Source organism: Gossypium arboreum, chromosome 9 (genome assembly GCF_025698485.1).
Source record: "Gossypium arboreum isolate Shixiya-1 chromosome 9, ASM2569848v2, whole genome shotgun sequence".
Taxonomy (NCBI): Eukaryota; Viridiplantae; Streptophyta; class Magnoliopsida; order Malvales; family Malvaceae; genus Gossypium; species Gossypium arboreum.
Window position 1 is genome coordinate 26276357 of NC_069078.1, and position 19794 is coordinate 26296150.

Sequence of the window (19794 nt, forward strand, 5' to 3'; positions counted from 1 at the left end):
CCAAACGAGCACGCCATACAGCGAAAGGGATCAGCCAAGACAGGTACCTTTACTCTCCTCATGGTTCCCTCTATTTAAAGCCAACTTTGTATCCACTCTTATGTTAGCTTCCCGATGTGGGATCCCTCCAACATCAGAGTTTAAATTCAACACCAACTCTTGCCGCCCCCTGTTAGCAAAATAAATGCTCCTTGCTTGGCATGGGATTCGAACCCATGCCTCCCATCAGATGCTCCACACGCTACTTGCCACTAAGCCACAAGGCTTTTTGTGTCATATTTTATCCCCAATTAATTATAAGGTCTAAAGGCCAAAGTTCAGGTTCCCTTTAAAAAAAACAAAAATAAATTGCAAGAGCCAAGGCTTGAACCCAGGCTCCCATACAACCTTAATGACACCACAACCACTAGACTACAAGCTTCCTTGTGTCATTTATTTACCACAATAATTTAAAAGGCCCTCATCCAAGCATCCAGGTTTTTTTCGCTTAATACCAAAATTTTTACTAAAGCCCAAGTTTGAACCCAAGATTTCTCTAACACTTCTCAGGGCCATTAACCACCAAAGCGGACATTTCATTATGTTATTTCATTGCACAATTAAATACCTATATACAACCTCCTTACAGATCTGCACTCAAGGCCCAATACTTCTAGGCCCAAATTCGGGGTGTTACTGAGCGTATTGGGCCAGTTGCTTACAGACTATTGTTGCCACCTAAGTTAGAAAAGATCTACAATGTATTTCATGTTTCGATGCTTCGTAGATATCAATTTGATCCTTCACATGTGATTAGTCCATCTGAGATTGAGATTAGATCCCACATGATGTATGAGGAAGAACCGATTCGTATTCTTGCTCGTGAGATTAAAGAGTTGCGAAATAAGAAAATTTCGTTAGTTAACGTACTGTGGCTTAAACACAGAGTTGAGGAAGCAACGTGGGAGCTAGAGGATGCAATCAGAGAATGTTATCTGAACCTATTCACCGGTAAGATTTTCAAGGACGAAAATCCCTAAGTGGGGAGAGTTGTAACAACCCGATTTAGACCCTCATCGGAACAGTGGTTTTGGGACCACGAATCAGAGTGAGAAAAATGTTTACAAATTATTTTCTGTGTTTATTTTATGTGAATTTATATCTGTGAAATTTTCGTGATTTAATTTTGTCGTTTAGGTATCCGATTAAATAAAAGGACTTAATCGCATAAAATGATAATTTCGGGGTTATTTCTAAAAAGGGTTGAATTGTTAGTGGCTTTCTAAATTGAATCCTTAAAGTGGTAATTATGCCATTATTAATGTACATGGACGGTAATGGGTAAGAAATATAATGATTTTTATTTAATTAGAAAGGACATAATAGTAATTAATTAAAATGTTAATATATATCATAATAAAACATAAGTTAAAATACATGTTATATTCATTTGTTCACCACCGAAACAACAAATAAGAAAGAAAAAAAAGAAAAGAGCTAGGTTCGGCCATCCTTTCAAGCTCAATCAAGGTTCATTTTTTGTTCGGTTTTTGATAATTTCTATGTTTTTGAGATCGTTGCTTCGAATACTACAAAACCCATGCTTGAATTTTTTATTTTGATGAATATTTTGAGTTATGCCATTGATGAGAGCTTGTGATTTTTGTTGTTTGATGATGAAATATGAAAGATATGTTTAAGATTAACATGTTTTGTATTGGAGTTTTTGATGATTTTGAGTAATTAGGACTAAATTGCAAAAATAATAATTTGAGGGACTAAAATGTGAAATAAATGAATTATATGGGTTTGTATGGTTATGGGTAATATTCAGCCTAGCTTGGGTATGAAGAAATTTTGTGTATTTTCTATTTTGTGCAATGGGGACTAAATTGTAAAAATTGTAAATATCAGGGTAAAATGGTAATTTTCCCATTTTTGTGTTTTTGACTAAATTGAATGAAATTATGTTTGAATGAGCTTAATTTTAATATGTCTAGATCAAGAAACAAAGAAATCGGATTTGGATCGGGGAAAAATGAAAGTTGTCGACTAGTTGCTCCGTTTCGTTTTATATCGTCTGAGGTAAGTTTATAAGCAAGTAGACGTGTTTAATTGTAGTTAAATGCTATATATATATGCTATTATGAAATGTATGAATTTATATTTGTTATGGCCGAATATGAAAAGGCTTGACTACTACATTTTTGAATTCGTTTCGACCAAGTTACGACGTTCGAAAGCCCTGTATGAACCTTAGGAATAGGTATGATACGTATTTCATAACATAGGATTCTGATTTATGTGTGTGAGTAAGACCATGGCATCAATATGTGATTCTGATATAGGTGTGCGAGTAAGACCCTGTCTGTGACAGTGGCATCGATATGTGATTACATGTAACACCAAGTCTGGGACGTTAGCAATGTACGAAATATGTGTGACTATCCGAGTGTCCTACCCAATTCTGAATGGTTCATCAGGCAAAGATAAATTAAGTTTGAATGTGTAAAACGAGCTATATGCTAGGTATGAATTAACTTGTTACCTACTTGAGGTAAGGTAAGTAAACATCTTGGCTATTTGTTACAAATCTTGTAAAATGCAAGTCAAGCAAATATGTGTATGTTATATGTATATTGGCTTTGTGAATGAGTAGTAAGTATGTTATGAATAGTCCTTATATTTGTGTATATATGATGAGATATATTCGGTTATATGATTAGTATGTGTATATGAAACTATACTATGACACATGAGCTTATGTGTTTATGGTATGTAAAGTAGGCTTGTGATGATTATTTGGTTGTGAAAGTAAAATGGTAAAATGATATTTTAGTTACGTGAGCATTCGGCCAAAGCGATATATGATTATATGTTTGGATTTAAATGTGTTATAATATTATAAGTTGTCTTGGTTTAATTCGGTTGATAATGTTATCTAGTTGTTTATTTGCTTATGACTTACTAAGCTTCAAAAGCTTATTCTATGTTTTTATGTGTGTTTCTGTTTTATAGATTTTGAATTCAAGTTACAAGCTCGGGGATCATCAGCAAAGTCCATCACACTATCTACAGCTTCGATATTTAAATAATCAAACTCGAATTATGGCATGTATAGGCTGGATTGTGTTTTGAAATGTTGGATTTTGGTTTTTTATAATTTGAGCCATGCGAAAATGGCTTAATTTCCATGTTAATTTCGATTATGTTTGCTTATGTTTTTGAGCTTACTTTGGCTATGGTATCTTATGTTATGGATGAATAATATTTGTGATATGTGTTTTGTGGTGCATTGAAGTTGATTAGTAATTTGGATGTGTTTTGAAAGATTCGACTATAGTATACTTATAAGTATGAATTATATTTGCTATGTTACTCTAGATTAAAATGATTTGGTTATGACTTGTAATAATAATAATAATAATAATAATTCCATTTGTTTGACAAGTACATTCGACTAATTGTTGAAATGAGATAATGAATATATGTTTGGATATTAGTTCGGTATATATATACACTTGTGAAATGTGGTTGATTCTAATGCTAATGGATGTTTCTACAATTGGTCATGTTAATTATGGTATTTGGTTATTATTTTCATGTGATATATGCATTGGAGTTGGTTGATGATTGCGGGCAGAAATATATTTGTGGATGAAAAATCGGTTATGATATACATATATGCATATTCATAGATGTACTTAATTGACTCAACCATGTTTCATGATAACATATAATATATATGTGTGTGCTTATAATATGGACAATATGTTTACGGGTTTAGTTATGTAAATTCGTTGGTTACTTGTAAGATTTATGTTTTGAATATATGACAACATGTGATTCAAGATTTGTTTATATAAATTTTATGCACATGATGAATGGATTTTATATATATAACTCATCTTATGGTATATATTTATATAGGTAAATTTTGTTATCTGAATAAGCAAGAGATAAATATGGTTTTTGTATCGATCTCTAATGGTATATTATTTTAAAATTCGTTAATTTATTTGTGTAGTATAATTTGGTTGGTAAGTACATTCAATGGAATGTGGATTTAGGTAATGAAAATGTTGATTGGTGATTTGGCTCTTGCACTTATGTAATTAAGTATATAATGTTTTGGTTTGATATATGTAAGTGTACAAATATAATGTTGAATATATGAATTTAGTTTAGTGAATAAATATGGTTGTTCTAGGTATGAGGTTCATTATTGACTTATATTTTAGTATGATTTGTATATCATATTATGATTAATAAAATCATGCTTATTATTTTAATTGAACTTATGTTTTATATATATATATGAATATGACTTGTATAAATGTGTGGTTGTTTGAAAATGTTTTTTGTTCGTTAATGCCCCATAATCCTAATCCGACGACGAATATGGGTTAGGGGTGTTACAGAATGGCTGTGACTGAATATGAAAGAGAATTCGTACATTTGAGCAAGCATGCTCAAGGGTATGTTTCTACCGAAGAAATCATGTGTAAACGGTTCATTGACAGGTTGAACAAGGATATTAAACTTCTGGTTCAAATTTTAGACTTGAAAGAGTTTGTTGTCCTAGTTGATAGAGCTTGTAAAGCCAAAGAACTTAGTAAGGAAAAGAAGAAAGCTGATTCAGAGACTAGAGATTTGAGAAAGAGGTCGATGAGTAAACCTTATCATCCCTCATCAAAGAAATCCCAAGATTCATAAATTCTATCATATGCTTCGGTGGGATATAAAAATAGAGATCGTGGAAATCAACATGTGAGTTCTAAAGCTCAAGCTACTTCCGTCTCGAGCGTTGGCAATGTGAGAAAAAACAAACCTGAGTGTCAAAAGTGCGGGAGACGACATTTTGGAGAATGTTGGAACAAAAGTAATAAACACTACAGCAAAACAAGTTTTTGACGGCCTTTTTTTGGGCCTTTAGCGGCACTTATAAGCGCTGCAAAAAATGCCGCTAATAATAACGTCGCTAACATTTTGTGGCGTTTATGTAAAAAAATGCCGCTAAAGAACATGAGTTTTAGCGGCATTTTTGAGAAAGCGCCGCTAAAAAATGTGACCTTTAGTGGTGCTTTCCTCAAAAAACGCCACTAAAGAACATGACCTTTAGCGGCGCTTTTCTCAAAAAATGCCACTAATTTTAGAAAATTTATAATATCCTATTCTCATTCATGTACAATCCTTCCTGTAACATCAAATCCAACCAATAACAGCAAATCTAAATGATACTTTAAAAATCCAACGAAAGCTATATTATCTAAATTAATAAATGAAATAACAAAATATTCTTATAGTAATGTTAAAAGTTATATTGTTAAAACATTCTTACAATAAGAAAATAAACATCGAAGATGGTGGATTCTGCGACTGTTGAAACATCTCCATCATATTCTGAAGCTGTAGCTGGAGTTCGTTGTATTTTCTAGTTTTGCTTTGCTTCCCTCGCTGCTGCCTCCGCTTTAAGTTAAGCAATTTGCTCAACTTTGCTTCCTTGCATCTAAGCCATCTGATCTCTTAACCTCTGAACTTCAGCTTGAGCTTGACTCCCCGAAGGCAGGTATTGCTGCGAGCTAGATCCAAAATATTGGGTTGGGTTAACACTAGATCCTTGAAGTCGAACCCGACCATACCTTTTAGGACCCAAAACATCAGTAATAATTCTATTATCAATGTCCTCAAGATTAACAGAACTATCACTCGAAGCAATCGCTTCATACTCCGCCTTTTTATCCTATAGTTTATCCTAATAAATCAATCAAAGAGTTAGAAACGAAATATATAATAAAAAAAAATGCAACATAACTTAACATTATCTAAAACTACTAACAATGAATATACCATTATAATTAAACCATTATGATTAAACATTATAAATATTTAAAATAAATCAAATTTTATTAAGTAAATATACCATAATTTCTCCAGCTTCAGAAGTCATTGGATATCCATCTTTCTTCCTATGTGTAATGTCAAAAAGCTAAAGGCATCCAACTTTTTGACCAGACGAGAGTTCCTACAATACAGTAGTAACAATTTTATTTAATAGAAAAATTAATATTTGACACAATTAATAAATTCAAAATACCTTGGTCTCAACTACACAAGCAAAACTTTTCGACCCTGCTGTGTGCATGAATTTTTGTTTTTGCCTACTGCTTGTTCCAACTCGCTCATGGTCCTGCATTATGAAATTATTATTACGTATATAGTCAATACTATAAACCGAAATAATTATAAGAGTTTGGAAGTACGTAATACCTCTCCTTTCTTTGAATTCCAGAATCTAACCGCATCTTCCCATTGGTACCTTAGCATTCCTGGTGGGACATTTTGCAATTTCTCTTTAAGGCTTATATCTTTATTAAAATATTCTTTTTTTTAAAGTGCTTTTATGGTCTCTCCATTTTTTTTTCCAATGTCTTCTTGATATAAGCATCCAAGAAATCTAAAGCAAATTTTTCCTAAAAAAACACAAGTTTAGAAAATAAATGTAAATGAAACTTAAACCAAAGTATTATAAATTACATTAATGTTTTGTTACCTTAATATTATCGAGAGCTTGATTTTTGTTACTATCAGGCATTTGATGCCATGATTAGTAGTTGATAGGCAACATATTGGCATTTCGTGCTATAATGCCCAAATATCTTGCTAAAAGTCGAGCTTTTGATCCAACAAGCTAACCAAGATTGTTTCTAGATACTTTGACATGCTCGACAGGACTTAACTAGTATAAATCTTTTAGTAGCGTACGTCCTCGAGTTCTGCGCGACCCACAACTTTCATCTGAAAAATGGTATATTATAATATAAGTATTTGAAAAAGAAATTAATAATAAAAGTCAACACGCATGTCAATTAAATTTAACATTACTTTGAATTTCTGCAGGCTCGTCAGGTGTTTTCAGAACATTCGAAGATCCAATAGCACACTACAGGAAAATAGGTTTTTAGCGGCGTTTTATGAAAAAATGCCACAAAAATTATACAATAGCGGCGTTTTTGGCAAAGCGCCGCTAAAAATAGAGTAATAGCGGCGTTTTTGGCAAAGCGCCGCTAAAAATAGAGCAATAGCGGCGTTTTGCCAAAACGCCGCTAAAAATAGAGCAATAGCATCGTTTTTGGCAAAGCGCCGCTAAGAAACAGAGCAATAGCGACGTTTGTGTCAAAGCGCCGCTAAGAAACAGAGCAATAGCGGCGTTTTTGGCAAAGCGCCGCTAAAAAACAGAGCAATAGCGGCGTTTTTTGTAAAACGCCGCTAAAAGTCATATAACCCATAAAACCTTAAACCCCCAAAAAAATCATAGACACTAGTCTATATAACCCCTAAAACCCTAAACCCTTAAAACCCTAAACCTAAAAAAACCCTAAACACTAATCTATAACCCCCAAAACCTTAAACCCCAAAAAACATCATATGGATGTTGATGTGTATATACATAGATATTAATGTAAAAGCTTATGTTCATAATAAATTATGGAAGCAATACTTAATATTGATTAAATTTATTTTTGGGTTTAGGGTTTAATATTTAAGATTTAAGGTCTATAATTTAGAGTTTTATGGTTTAAGGTTTAATGGCCATGGGTAGTATGTTAATCTCAAGTGAATCATATTTAATTAAATCCTAAACCCTATAAGTAATATATATTTAGGGGCATAAGTAGGGGGTTGAAAGGGTCTTTGCCCTTCTAAAATGAAAAATTTTCCATTTCGATTTTTTGAAATTTTTAAAAATTTTAAAGGTAAAATTGCACTTCATCCCTTTGAATAATGGAAAATTTTTTATTTAACTGTTTCAAAATTATAAAAATATATGCTAAACTTTAATCGTTTAAAGTTTAGATGATAGGGGGTAAGGGGTAAAAGTTTAGGGTTTATGTTTTATGACTTAAGGTTAAGGGTTTAGATTAATGCTTTTATTTTCAAAAATATTTAATCTAAACCATTTGATATATTTAAATATTAGATTTAAAAATATATTGATAAATAAATAAAAACATTGATAATAAATAAAAATGAAATATAAAAATAAAAATGTATAAAATAGAGATTAGTGGCGTTTTTATAAAAAACACCGCAAAAGATAAGCAATAGCGGTGTTTTTTTTTTTATAAAAAACCGCCGCAAACAATCATTTTACTTAAAAAAATGGCGCCTTTTTATTCCCAAATTCCCCCTTCTTTCGAAACCCTAAATTTTCCCCCTAAAATTGGTATCCTCAAAACTCCCTTTTCACACACGCTGTTTTCATCGGTTTACCTTGGAACCCATACGATCCCTTCCCTTTTCCCTTTCCCTTTCGCTTTGGTTTTGAAAAAACCCAATTCTTATATTCATTATTCTGTTCTTAATTTCGGTTCTGATTTTTCTATGTTCTTTCTTCAATACATTACAGAAGCATTTGGTTGTCTCGTCTACTTGTCTCTCCAAACTATTGTTGGTAATTAAAAATTATTATTTTAAAAAAATATATATATCAAAATGGTTAAATCCCAAAAGCATACATGAACTTTAATTTGATCTAGTTCTTGTAAATTATTAACAAAATTATTGATATAACATATAATTAAATGCCATTTGTATAAAAATCTAAACAACTAATGCGAACCATACTTAAAAGAATAATGTTGATGAAAAAGAAAGAAAAAGAAATCCTTTAAACAATACTAGAGCATGCCATTCCCATCTATTAATTTAATTCCTAAAAGAGTTGATCATGGTAATTAAATTTTAACTTTCAATATTTATATTTTTATCAATTTGATTCTTATTTTTGAACCAAAACCTTCCACTTTTTAAAAATGTTAAATCTCATTTTAATAGGGATGTAATTGTAAAATTAATTTTTAATGATATTGACGTGAAAACTTACAAGGTAATTAACATGACATGATACTATTTTTTATATGTTAATTTAAAAATGATAAAATCTTTAAAAAATTGAAAATTGAAAAATTAAAAATTAAAATTAAAAACTTAAAACTTAAAATTTTAATATTTAATATTTTAGTCCATATTTTAGTTAAAAGATCAATATTCAAAATTTTAAAAAATTCCAAAAATATAATCTCAAAGAAAAAATTTTAAAAGAAAAAATAGAAAAAATATGTTAAAATGACAAAAAATTTGAGTAATAGTGGCGTTTTTAGTGAAAATGCTGCAAAAAGTTAAGCTATAGTGGCGTTTTTAGTAAAAACGCCACAAAAAATTGAGATACAGTGGCGTTTTTGTAAAAATGCCGCAAAAAACTTTACATTGAAACGGCGTCGTTTTATTTTCACCCGCTCCCCTAAATCCCCAATTTTACGCTGCTAAAAACCTTGATTCTATTCCCTTTGGTTTCACCGATCAAAATCCCCTTCTCATAAATTTTCTCTCTTGAAGATTTCATGCCTACCCACATTTAATCTCAACCAACGGAAGAGACGCGGCGTGTAATTTGACTATTCCAATTTCCTTTTCAACGCTCAATTAAAACCCTAGGCCTCTTCCTTTTGCTTCTATCGGGGAGGGGAAGGAATCATGTCTTTGATCTCATATGTGAAGCCGCCCTGCTGTTGCTTCAGATCCTCCCAAGATCTGCATTTACCGAGGACCAAAAGAGCAATTAAAGCGAATCAGACTCAAGACATCATATTGAACTACGTCAATCAGGTAACATAATAGACTCGATGCTTGTTGAATAATTTGTGAGTGCATTCCTTCCAATGTCTGATTCTTTCTTCAATTTGATACTTATGCAGCTATGTGACCGTATGCCGAGTCCGATGGGAGAATCTGCTGTTGAATGTGGAAGTCTATCATCCATGCCAACTGTTTGCTTCACTATCGGAGACAAAGTTTTCGACCTTTACCCTGAAGAGGTAAAACCGATCCTCATTTTGTGTTTGTACTATATCAATAGTTGAAAACTTGTTCTACTGATGTTAATTAAATCTCTATTGGTGCAATCAGTATATTCTCAAGGTGGGTGAAGGTCCTCAAGCTCAGTGCATCAGTGGCTTTACTGCTTTGGATGTTCCTCCTCCTCGTGGGCTCCTCTGGTAATTTTTCTAATGGTCAAATTATAATTTTTCTAATCAGTATATTCGTGAGATGTTTTCATGGGCCGCTACCACACCGTGTTCAATTTTGGTAAAGAGAGAGTTGGCTTTGCCGAGGCGGCATAAAAATACCTTATCATGGAATGGGGTAACTGAGTTTTCTTCAAATGTCCACCCATTACTGTGTTAGGTATAACTTTATATAAAGATGGTTGGAAACATGGAGTCACTAGCTCTTTCAGCCTCCATTACGTAAAGATAGTGTTGTTTGCTTGTAAATATTTCCGTCATTGCTCTGTGATGTTTAACCATGGCTGAAAGTTGGATTTGCTGCTTTATTTTTTAATTAGTGGTCAAAGATACTTATTAATCAGTTTCCATACCTACTTCTTCTTAATTATGGCCTTTTTAATTAATCAGTTTATAATGTTTAGAACAATCTTCAAGGTAGGGGCAGAGGAAGCAAAACTTCATGCGTCTGGTTATATTTTTGGTGGGTTAATTAATACATATTTTTGAATTTCTAAAGTTAGTTTGAAGTTTGGATCTATTTTAGGTTTCGTCATGTTATAGATGTATGTTATTTTAGGTTTGTTTGGGTAAATTATATTGAAGGTTATTAAATTATTATTAAATATTTAATTTTAATAGTTAAACTGTATTGACACTCATTGATACTTCTAAGTTTTTATTTTAATTATTTAATTTTGACAAATTATAATGTTAAAATTAAATTTTTGTTTAAGTTATTAAATTATTTAAAAATTTTGTATAAGTTTCCGTTTAAGTCTTGGGTTGGGTTGTTAAATTCTTTTAATGAGCTTCAAAGCACAAGACAGCTTGATTATCTATTAAGGAGTAAAATATGTTTTAGATGTAACATAATTTGACTAGAGATTTGATGTTTTAAAATTTCTTTATGAAAAAATTAAATTTCATAAAAAAGTTAAATGTAGAATAAGTGTAGGATGGAGAATTTTGAATGATGCACAAGAATGAGTTTAACGACTTAGTGATTAATAAAAGTTTTTGGTATTTTTTTTAAACGATGAAAACTAAAATATGTTAGTGATTTTGAGTTGATATTTACTTTTAGTTAAAGATTTTTCTTTTTGCCTTTTTAGAAAGAACAGTTTCTCCTAGGATATCTACATGTTTGTTGATAAGCTTTTCCCTTAAGATATATGCCTACGTGTTTGTTCAGAAGCATTATATCCACGTGTTTGATTATAAAATTCATACAATGGCACCTCAAGCCAAAAATATAAAAAATAATGAGTTTATTTTGGACTAAGATATGGTTGATTCATACACACTTTATATGAGTTTATTTTGGACTAAGATATGGGCAAAACTTTCTCTACACTTAACGAGGAAGTATGTTGAAATATCATTGGCACATTCAATAAAAGTGTGCCAGATTCCCCTCTTTTTTTGTTCATTGAATTTTCAATTAGTTACTGCCTAATTTTAATTTACAATAGATGAGCTTTGCAATATTATGATAACCCATTACTCCTATGTAAATTCTAGGAAGCATTTATTCAATTAGTTAATTCTTAACTCTCGATATGCGAGCATCGATCGTGTTCCAATTTTCTAGATTCACTCATTGTTGCTGTCAAACCAAAGGCACCAAGTGGACTCGATATTGACGATGATGAGGAAGATTTGGTATGACTGAATTAGCAGTCACTAAACCGAGCTTGGATGCCACTTTGGTTAACCTGAATTTTCGTTGTTAATTTTTTCCCTCAATTCTTCCAACAGAAATTTCAGCTTCCACAGTCAACAAGTCGATGGAAAAAGAAGCTTTACTCGTTTTTACTAAATAGATTGAAGCTTCCTGGTGAGAACCAACTTTGAATTGAGCTGTTGTTATTTTGCCTAGTAAAGTTCACTTGTTGACCATTCCTTGTATGTCTTTTTGTAGATATCCTTTTGATGGCAATTTTTTCTCTAAGTCTTAAGGCATGGATTCTTGTTATCTTATGGTTTATACTGGCACATGTTGCCCATAAATGGGATCTTGGACCATTATATGTAAGTTGGATTTGTATCCTCTCATCTTTGTTTATGTGTAACACCCGTGCACTCGAGACCGTTGTTGAGTCGGACACGAGGGTTTGCAGACTTAACTCACTTGCTTTCACAGTCCATTTAAAATTTCCAGGCAGTTGACTAACTGCGTCATCGCCACCTTAAAATCATATCTTGAGTTCCAAAACTCAAAAATCAGTTTCGTAATTTTTCCTGAAACTAGACTCATATGTCCATCTACATATTTTTTCTAGAATTTTTGGTCTGGCCAATTAGTACAGCTTATTAGTTAAAGTCTCCCCATACAAGATCGACTACAATCGACCTTCATGCATTACGACTTGGATATCTCCTGCACAGGATTCAATATCGATACTGTTTGTTTCTATAGAAACTAGACTCAAAAAGGAATCTATACATATATGGTATGACTTCTAAATATCTCTGGTTAATTTATAATGAATTTCCAAAGTTGGATCAGGGGATCCAGAAACCGTTCTGGCCCTGTCTCACGAATTCATATGAACGTTTCGTTACTTTCTTATGAAAATAGATTCATCAAGGTTTGATTACATAATTTATTCACTATTTAATTCCATTCCTACTATTTTTAGTGATTTTTCACATCCACATCACTGCTGCTGCCAGCATCTATTTTTAAGGTAAACTTTACCTATTCATGATCCTCCATGGATCAACTAGAGTTTGTCATACATATACCAAAAGTGATCATGAATAACCATTCCCATGGCTAACCGTTACCAACATTTCCATACCTCTCGACGGACAACATACAAAACGATTATAATGCTATGATCAAAGTATATTTAAGCCATTTTCGCATGGCTATCCAAATTTACACAAAACCGAACGGTACATGACCAATAACAAAAAGGGTAGTCCTATACATGCCATTTCAAAGTTCAACCAAAAGTATACCAAAAGGAGCTTTGATAGTGTGGGCGACTTCGACTTCAAAATCCCGAGTTCGATAGCTGAAGAACCAAAATCTATAAAACAGAGAATTAAATAAACGGAGTAAGCATTAAATGCTTAGTAAGTTTTGAGCAAAGAATTTAAGCACAACTAAAGTATAGCATTCATATAACTAAATGGATAATTCCATATATACATATTCTCAAATCATTCTTACTTCACATTCCAACCCCTATATTCATACATAAGGGATTATCTTAGCCAAATACCGGGAGCTCATTACTCGACTAAGCGAATATTATTCGAAGGGAATCAACTATTCCAATGCACATAAGGAACATACCTCATTGTTGGGATTTTACAAGCGTATTAACTGAAATTTTTACAGCAAGATCGCTCATTCCCGAATCACATACCTTCAGAATTTAACCGGATATAGCTACTCGCTCAAATGCCTTCGGGACATAGCCCGGTTATAGTAACTCGCACAAATGCCTTTGGGACTTAACCCGGATTTAGTAACTCGCACCAATGCCTTCGGGCTTAGCCCGGAATTAGTAACTCGCACAAATGCCTTCGGGCTTAGCCTGGAATTAGTAACTCGCACAAATGCCTTCGGATCCTAGTCCGGATATAGTCACTTAGCACAAAAGCCTTCGGGACTTAGCTTGGATATCATTTGAATAACCAAGCACATATATCAATAAATCATGACACATCCGTATTTCATTTTCATTACCATAGCTCAAACACAAGACACTTATCATACTTGCAATTTCGGCTCAACAGCCACATACAAAGAACATGATTTTGATTTGCTTAAAACATGATCTAATCAAATCATAATCTAAGTTCTATTACTCAAAAACTTACCTCGGATGTCATCGAACGATTTTGATGGCTATTCGACCACTTTTTCCTTTCCTTTATCGGATCTAGTTCCCCTTTGCTTTTGAGCTTAATTTAACAAATAAATTGATTTAATCATTTGAGCATCAAAAGAGGAACTCAAGGTACTTAGCCCATATATATACATTAGACACTAAAGTCACATACATATGAAATCATGAATCAACTCAACACATTAGCCAGTATTCACCTTAGCCGAATTTTCTAAGTCAAGATAAAGCCATCAATATGTTTACCTATGGCCGAACATACACATCAACCTATGTACTCATTCATGTGGTCGAGTATACATATTCCAATATGATTTCATTTCCATTTCGTTTAACACTTAACTTTTACCACATATCAAATAATCCATTTCTTTACTCATGTGGCCGATTATATTCGGTCATGCATACACACATAAAATCAATTTGGAGACTCTATCAATCCAACATACATTCGCAATAGTCCATAATTCTCTCTCTACCACTCATTTCACACTTAACAAAGCTTCCATTCTTACTCATTAGTGAGTATCAATTAACTTAAGCTATCTTTTAAACCTTTATTTATCACTTCATGCCAAACCAAAGACCACATTCGGCACTTTCATCCACCATTCTACCAAGCATGCAATATTCAACCACAACCAACTCACATTCGGCCCTAGTTCATAACAAGGTAGCCGAATTCTTTTTATGGTTCAAACACTCATCCATCATCATCATTCACCTAACTTTAACATGAAACGACAAAACTCCCCATTATTAACTACCATAGTCAAAAACCTTACTCAATACCAAATAAACATATACTTCGTGGGTCTATGGTAGAACCAAGAAAGGAACTCATAGATATCAAGATGTAAGCAAACTACCTTTATTCATCTAAGTTTAGCATGAAACACAACCATCACCCTTATTAATCTTTTATAGCCGAAAACCATACTCACCCCAAAAATCAAAATTTCAACATGGTTTACAAAAATCACTTGATATCTCACTCAATATCAACTAAAATTTCAAGAGCTAGTACAAACTTCCTTACCTTAATAGTGACCTAAGATGACCGATTGCTTCACTCCTTCTTCTTCCTTTCAATTCGCCAAGAAGAACCAAAGAACACAACTTGTTTTTCTTTCTTCCTTAGAACATTCGGCCAAGAGAAATGAGAAAAAGATGGACACTTTTTTTTGTTTTCTTTCTTACACTCACGGAATGGGGAGGGAGGAACAATCACACACTCTTTCCTTTTTCCATTTCTTTATTACCCATACTCCTTATTTTATTGTTCCTAACATACATCACTAACATAACATGTTTGTGACATGTTTCCACTCATAGCATGGCCGGCCACTAGCTCAAATATTGGGCAATTTGACATGCAAGTCCTCCCTTTTGATTACATGCACTATTAGATCCTTATAGATTAGCCTATCACATTTCAAAAGTGTCACACAAGTCCTATGTACTCCATTCACATGCAATTAACTAAATCGAAGCTTAAAAATTTTCGCACATTCATATTCACATATTTTAGACAATAAATATCACATTCAAATAATTTGGTGACTTGGTTTAGCGGTCCCGAAACCGCTTTCCGACTAGGGTCACTTTAGGGCTGTCACATTATGTGTGTTGGATGTATCCTCTTTTCACTTGTTTGGAAGTAGGGCTATATGGATGAGTTCACTTAACCAATTTCTTTGTATCTCCAAAACATTGAGGAATACTGGAACTTTTAGTTTCTTCCTTGATGACATAGAAAAACAGATGGTTATTGATGTCACTTTCTTTTAGAGAGTCGGTATCTTTGGTTGTCTTATTATAATAGATTAGATAAATTTCAGTGCATTAGAGTGTGTGCCTACATGTAAAAAAATTTGTGGTGTTACCTTCAAGATTTTTAGAAGGATTCAAGACATAATTTCTGATGTTATATCATACATACCGTTGTGTTTTGTATCTTATGTACTTTGTATAAAACATATAACAATGCAAAATCAGAGATGAGAAGAAAGATTATTTAAAGACATGGACAATCTATCACACTTTTGCACGAAATATTTATTTAGATTATCCAGAGCAATTCCATTATGAACTATGTTCATATTTTCTTTGCCCTCCATTTGCTCAGATACTTGGAACTGGTTTTTGTACAATTTTCCTGAACCTTGGACGGCGGCAACCTGGTGATGTTAGGTATCCTCTTGCTTCTAAACTCCAATTCCTAAGGTAGCCAAAGTTCATGATATATGTATAAGATAATAACAAATAAACGTTACATGACTCGATATGTATTGTCGATACCCGATACTTCCAAACAATCCATTAAATGAAAATTTTATTTGAATTATGTTTTCTTGACTTTTTCTCAAAGGTAGCTATGGAGAATTTCTTCAAAGATATGAACCAATGACGAAATACTAACGAAGTTCATAAAGGGAACCTCTTGTAGATTATCATAGGACATAGGGGTTGTTTTGGGGTCTTTGTTTAGTTTCTAAACCCTATATAATGTGAGTTTTCTTAACATGAACTGCTCATTTCTTTCCACGACTGACTTATCTTTTCCATTCCAAAATTTACAGTGCATATTCCATCTTCAATGAAGATTTTAGAGAGCTTCCTAGGACCCTCAATGCAGATTCCATTGATAAAGATATAAGGACAGGTCAGTTTTGAGCCACTATCCCACCATGTGGGATTATCAAAATGATTGAAACAAATTTGTAAAGACTTCTTTCAAGCATTTCTTGTCTCCTTAATAGAAAATTAGTACTTTTTATGCTCATCTTCATAAATCGAAGCATTGGTAAGAACAATAATCTATCTCAAGAATCTTGATGGAATCTAAATACACTCAAATGTAAATTATACTCAATAGTTGCCAATGAGTTCTCCAGTTGTGATGCACATGTGGCCCTATTGATTGCATATTTGTTCCTTCAGAGGGTGCTCAAACATGGACGATGCACCCTTGAAAACTACATGCTACTTTCAAAAAGGCAAGTTTCAAAAACAAGATTCTCTTCAAATGTAAATGGTTTGTATAGTTTCCAGGAATAATCTAGTCTACTAGAGTTTGGGATGTATAAGATATGCTCAAATGATGTGATGCCATTAGTTACTCAACTTGACATACTACCTAAATGCTCACATGAATAAGATACCCTAACAAATGGTTCCAAAAAAATATGCAACACTAAGATACCGTGGGGACTCACTGCTGATATGGTGAAAAAAGGATGGGAAAAATAGAAGATGCAAAGGAGGATATTTTTGCTTAAGATGCCAATACTAAAACTAGATTTCACTTTGTCAATGGAGTAATGGGTTATCATAATATTGCAATATAGCTCTTTTATGTTTTGACTGGTGGTAAATGGAACAGGAAAAACCAACTACACTAGATTGCGGTCTAAGAACAATTCGCAGAAGGCACATAATGGGTGGCTCCTACCTCTACAAATGCATGTGGGAGGCATTGCAGTAGCGAATAAGAATGATATTGATCAACATGCAGTCGACACCGTATGTGCTCTGAATCCGAATTCAGGTGTGAGTTTCAGATATTTTATGTGCAAAAAAGTATTAGAGTGCCTTATGTTTGTATGTTTGTATTAGAGTGCTAAGGTGAATGGCCATGCTTTAAACATGCTTATTTTAAAGGATTTTTTTCCTTGAAGGGCTTTTATTTACAAAGGATTTTTATCAAGTGAGGAATGTGATCACCTTATTTTTCTGGTAAGCAACCATTTTTCTCTTTTGTTGTTGAAGAATTTCAACATATAAAAAAAGAAATTGTATTAATTTCAGGCTAAGGATAAGTTAGAGAAGTCAATGGTGGCGAGATGATGTATCGTGCCGAGTATTGAAAGTGAAGTTCGAACCACTCGGCATGTTTCTTGAGAAAGCTCGTATATAAATGAATTGTCTTTCATTCCTTTTTTAGCTTAAAGTCGTGAAATGACTGGAATTTATGTTAATTTAAGAGAGGAATGCTGAATTTATGAGTCGAATTGTTGAATTTAGAAGTAAAAAGAATTGATCTATTATCCATATGATCTTGTTTTTATGTAATTTTATGCACTCTTATTCTTTCTTTGTTTAAGAAAGGATGAAGCATCTGGCTGTTTATAATTATGTCATTGTATCAGTACTTTCATGCTTTTTTTCCCTTCCGTGGGATACTAGTCATAGCTGTTTAAGATTGTTCTGTTTTTGAGAACATGTATTTGATATAGACTGACTATATGAACTGAAATTTGTGTGGTGCTTGTGAGATTTTAATCACTTGAATGGTACATCATCTGATATTTGGTCTTGTAGAGTTATTCTCTTTGTTCTCATAGCTGGTTATTTGCCTTTTGATGAGCCAAGCCTTATAGGCTTGTATAAGAAAGTAAGTACCCTTCAGATTTGGCCAGTCTTTTTAGATGAGAACTTCATTAAAATTGTTTGTACATTGATAAATTTCAGATCTGGGAGGCTTCTTTCAGCTGTCCATCATGGTTTTCATCTGGTGCTAGGAATTTGATTAAGCGTATTCTTGATCCAAACCCTCTTACCGTAAGTTTCAAATTCAATTCATCCTATGAAAATTTGTGATTACATGCAATCTTTGATCATAGTATAAGCTTTAGCGCGTGCATTTTGGTTGAAATTATGCATGTTCTTTTTAGCAGCGTATAACTATTCCTGAAATTCTACAAGATGAATGGTTCAAGAAAGGGTACAAGCCACCGAAATTTAAGCAAGATGATGATGTAAATATTGATGATAATATCTTATATTTTACATGGTTATGATATCTTTATATTTAATCTAATTTTTATTATTTATTTTAGTTTTGATTATAAATTTTTCTTTTTATTTTAATATTTTTAGTTAAAATTTTAATAGAAAATTTTTATATTTATATCATGGATATTATTCTTCTCAATATTTTGATAATGAATTTTAAATTTTTATATTTTTCATGATTTTTATAATATTTTATTTTTTTAAATTTCATTACCTTTAGCGGCGTTTGTGGGAAAAGCGCCGCTAAAGGTGATGACTTTTAGCGGCGTTTTTGGGTAAAGCGCTGCCAAAGGTCATGACCTTTAGCGGCATTTGCGGGAAAAGCGCTGCTAAAGGTCATGATCTTTAGCTGCATTTTTTTAAATAAACGCCACAAACTTTAGTAGCGTTATCTATAGCGGCGTTTTTTGCGGCGCTTGTAAAAATGCCGTAAATAATTTTAGTGGCACTTAAAAGCGCCCCTAAAGACCTTAAAAAACACCGCTAAAAGTCAATTTTGCTGCAGTGGCAGTCTGTTGTTCACTATTTGTTTCTTCCGAATTTGGAGTATTCTGAACAATAGATAGATCTTGTAATCTTCTTCTAGGCATTTTTTCTGCAATACACATAAAATAGTTAAAATTTTAGTAACTAATTACAGCAATAATAGTACATATAAAATAGTTGAAATATTTAACAAGACTAAGATTTAAATTATAATATTACATATAATTAAAAAAATCGTAAAATCTTACTACATTATAATTCGTAAACATCTTCATCCACATCATGGCGAACCCATTGAAATTGTGTAGTACTAGTACTAGGGATATTTTCATTTAAGTTTTGTTCTAGAAAAGGAAAAGTTTCTGATCTTTCAACGATGTCATCTCTACTTTTATTGCCCATGTCAAACAAGTCTCTAGGGGTGTTTCGGAGTACAACGTACCAACCATCATCAGTTGGATCTTTCAAATAAAAAACTTGTTTCACTTGAGAAGAAAATACATACGGCTCATCTATCAATTGTTCTTCAATGTGAATCAAGCGAGAGAAATTCACCATTGTAAAACCAAATTGATCTTTTTTAATTCTGTGAGCAATAT

General features: G+C 32.7%; 1 protein-coding gene, 1 long non-coding RNA gene and 1 pseudogene across 2 annotated transcripts; all 3 read left to right on the forward strand.

The window, feature by feature from the left end:
- Window positions 1–9516: 9516 nt before the first annotated feature.
- Window positions 9517–10295, forward strand: LOC128280428 (aspartic proteinase-like; annotated as a pseudogene).
- Window positions 10296–10347: 52 nt separating this feature from the next.
- LOC108454956 (uncharacterized) lies at window positions 10348–16588 on the forward strand. Its single transcript, XM_053018576.1, has 6 exons — window positions 10348–10357; window positions 11641–11711; window positions 11808–11886; window positions 11971–12080; window positions 16041–16105; window positions 16495–16588. Exons 1-6 carry the CDS (start codon window positions 10348–10350, stop codon window positions 16586–16588), a joined length of 429 nt encoding a protein of 142 aa, XP_052874536.1.
- A 1648-nt stretch (window positions 16589–18236) lies between these two features.
- Window positions 18237–18766, forward strand: LOC108456434 (uncharacterized). Its single transcript, XR_008270672.1, has 3 exons — window positions 18237–18308; window positions 18386–18475; window positions 18592–18766. It is a non-coding gene; the product is annotated as an uncharacterized LOC108456434 (long non-coding RNA).
- The last annotated feature ends 1028 nt before the right edge of the window (window positions 18767–19794 follow it).

What these genes read in the sequence shown, in the direction of transcription:
- LOC108454956 (XM_053018576.1), top strand. An exon ending in AAATAGATTGAAGCTTCCTG is followed by an intron (nt 11,887 to 11,970) that starts GTGAGAACCAAC and finishes GTCTTTTTGTAG; the next exon opens with ATATCCTTTTGATGGCAATT. An exon ending in GGGATCTTGGACCATTATAT is followed by an intron (nt 12,081 to 16,040) that starts GTAAGTTGGATT and finishes CCATTTGCTCAG; the next exon opens with ATACTTGGAACTGGTTTTTG.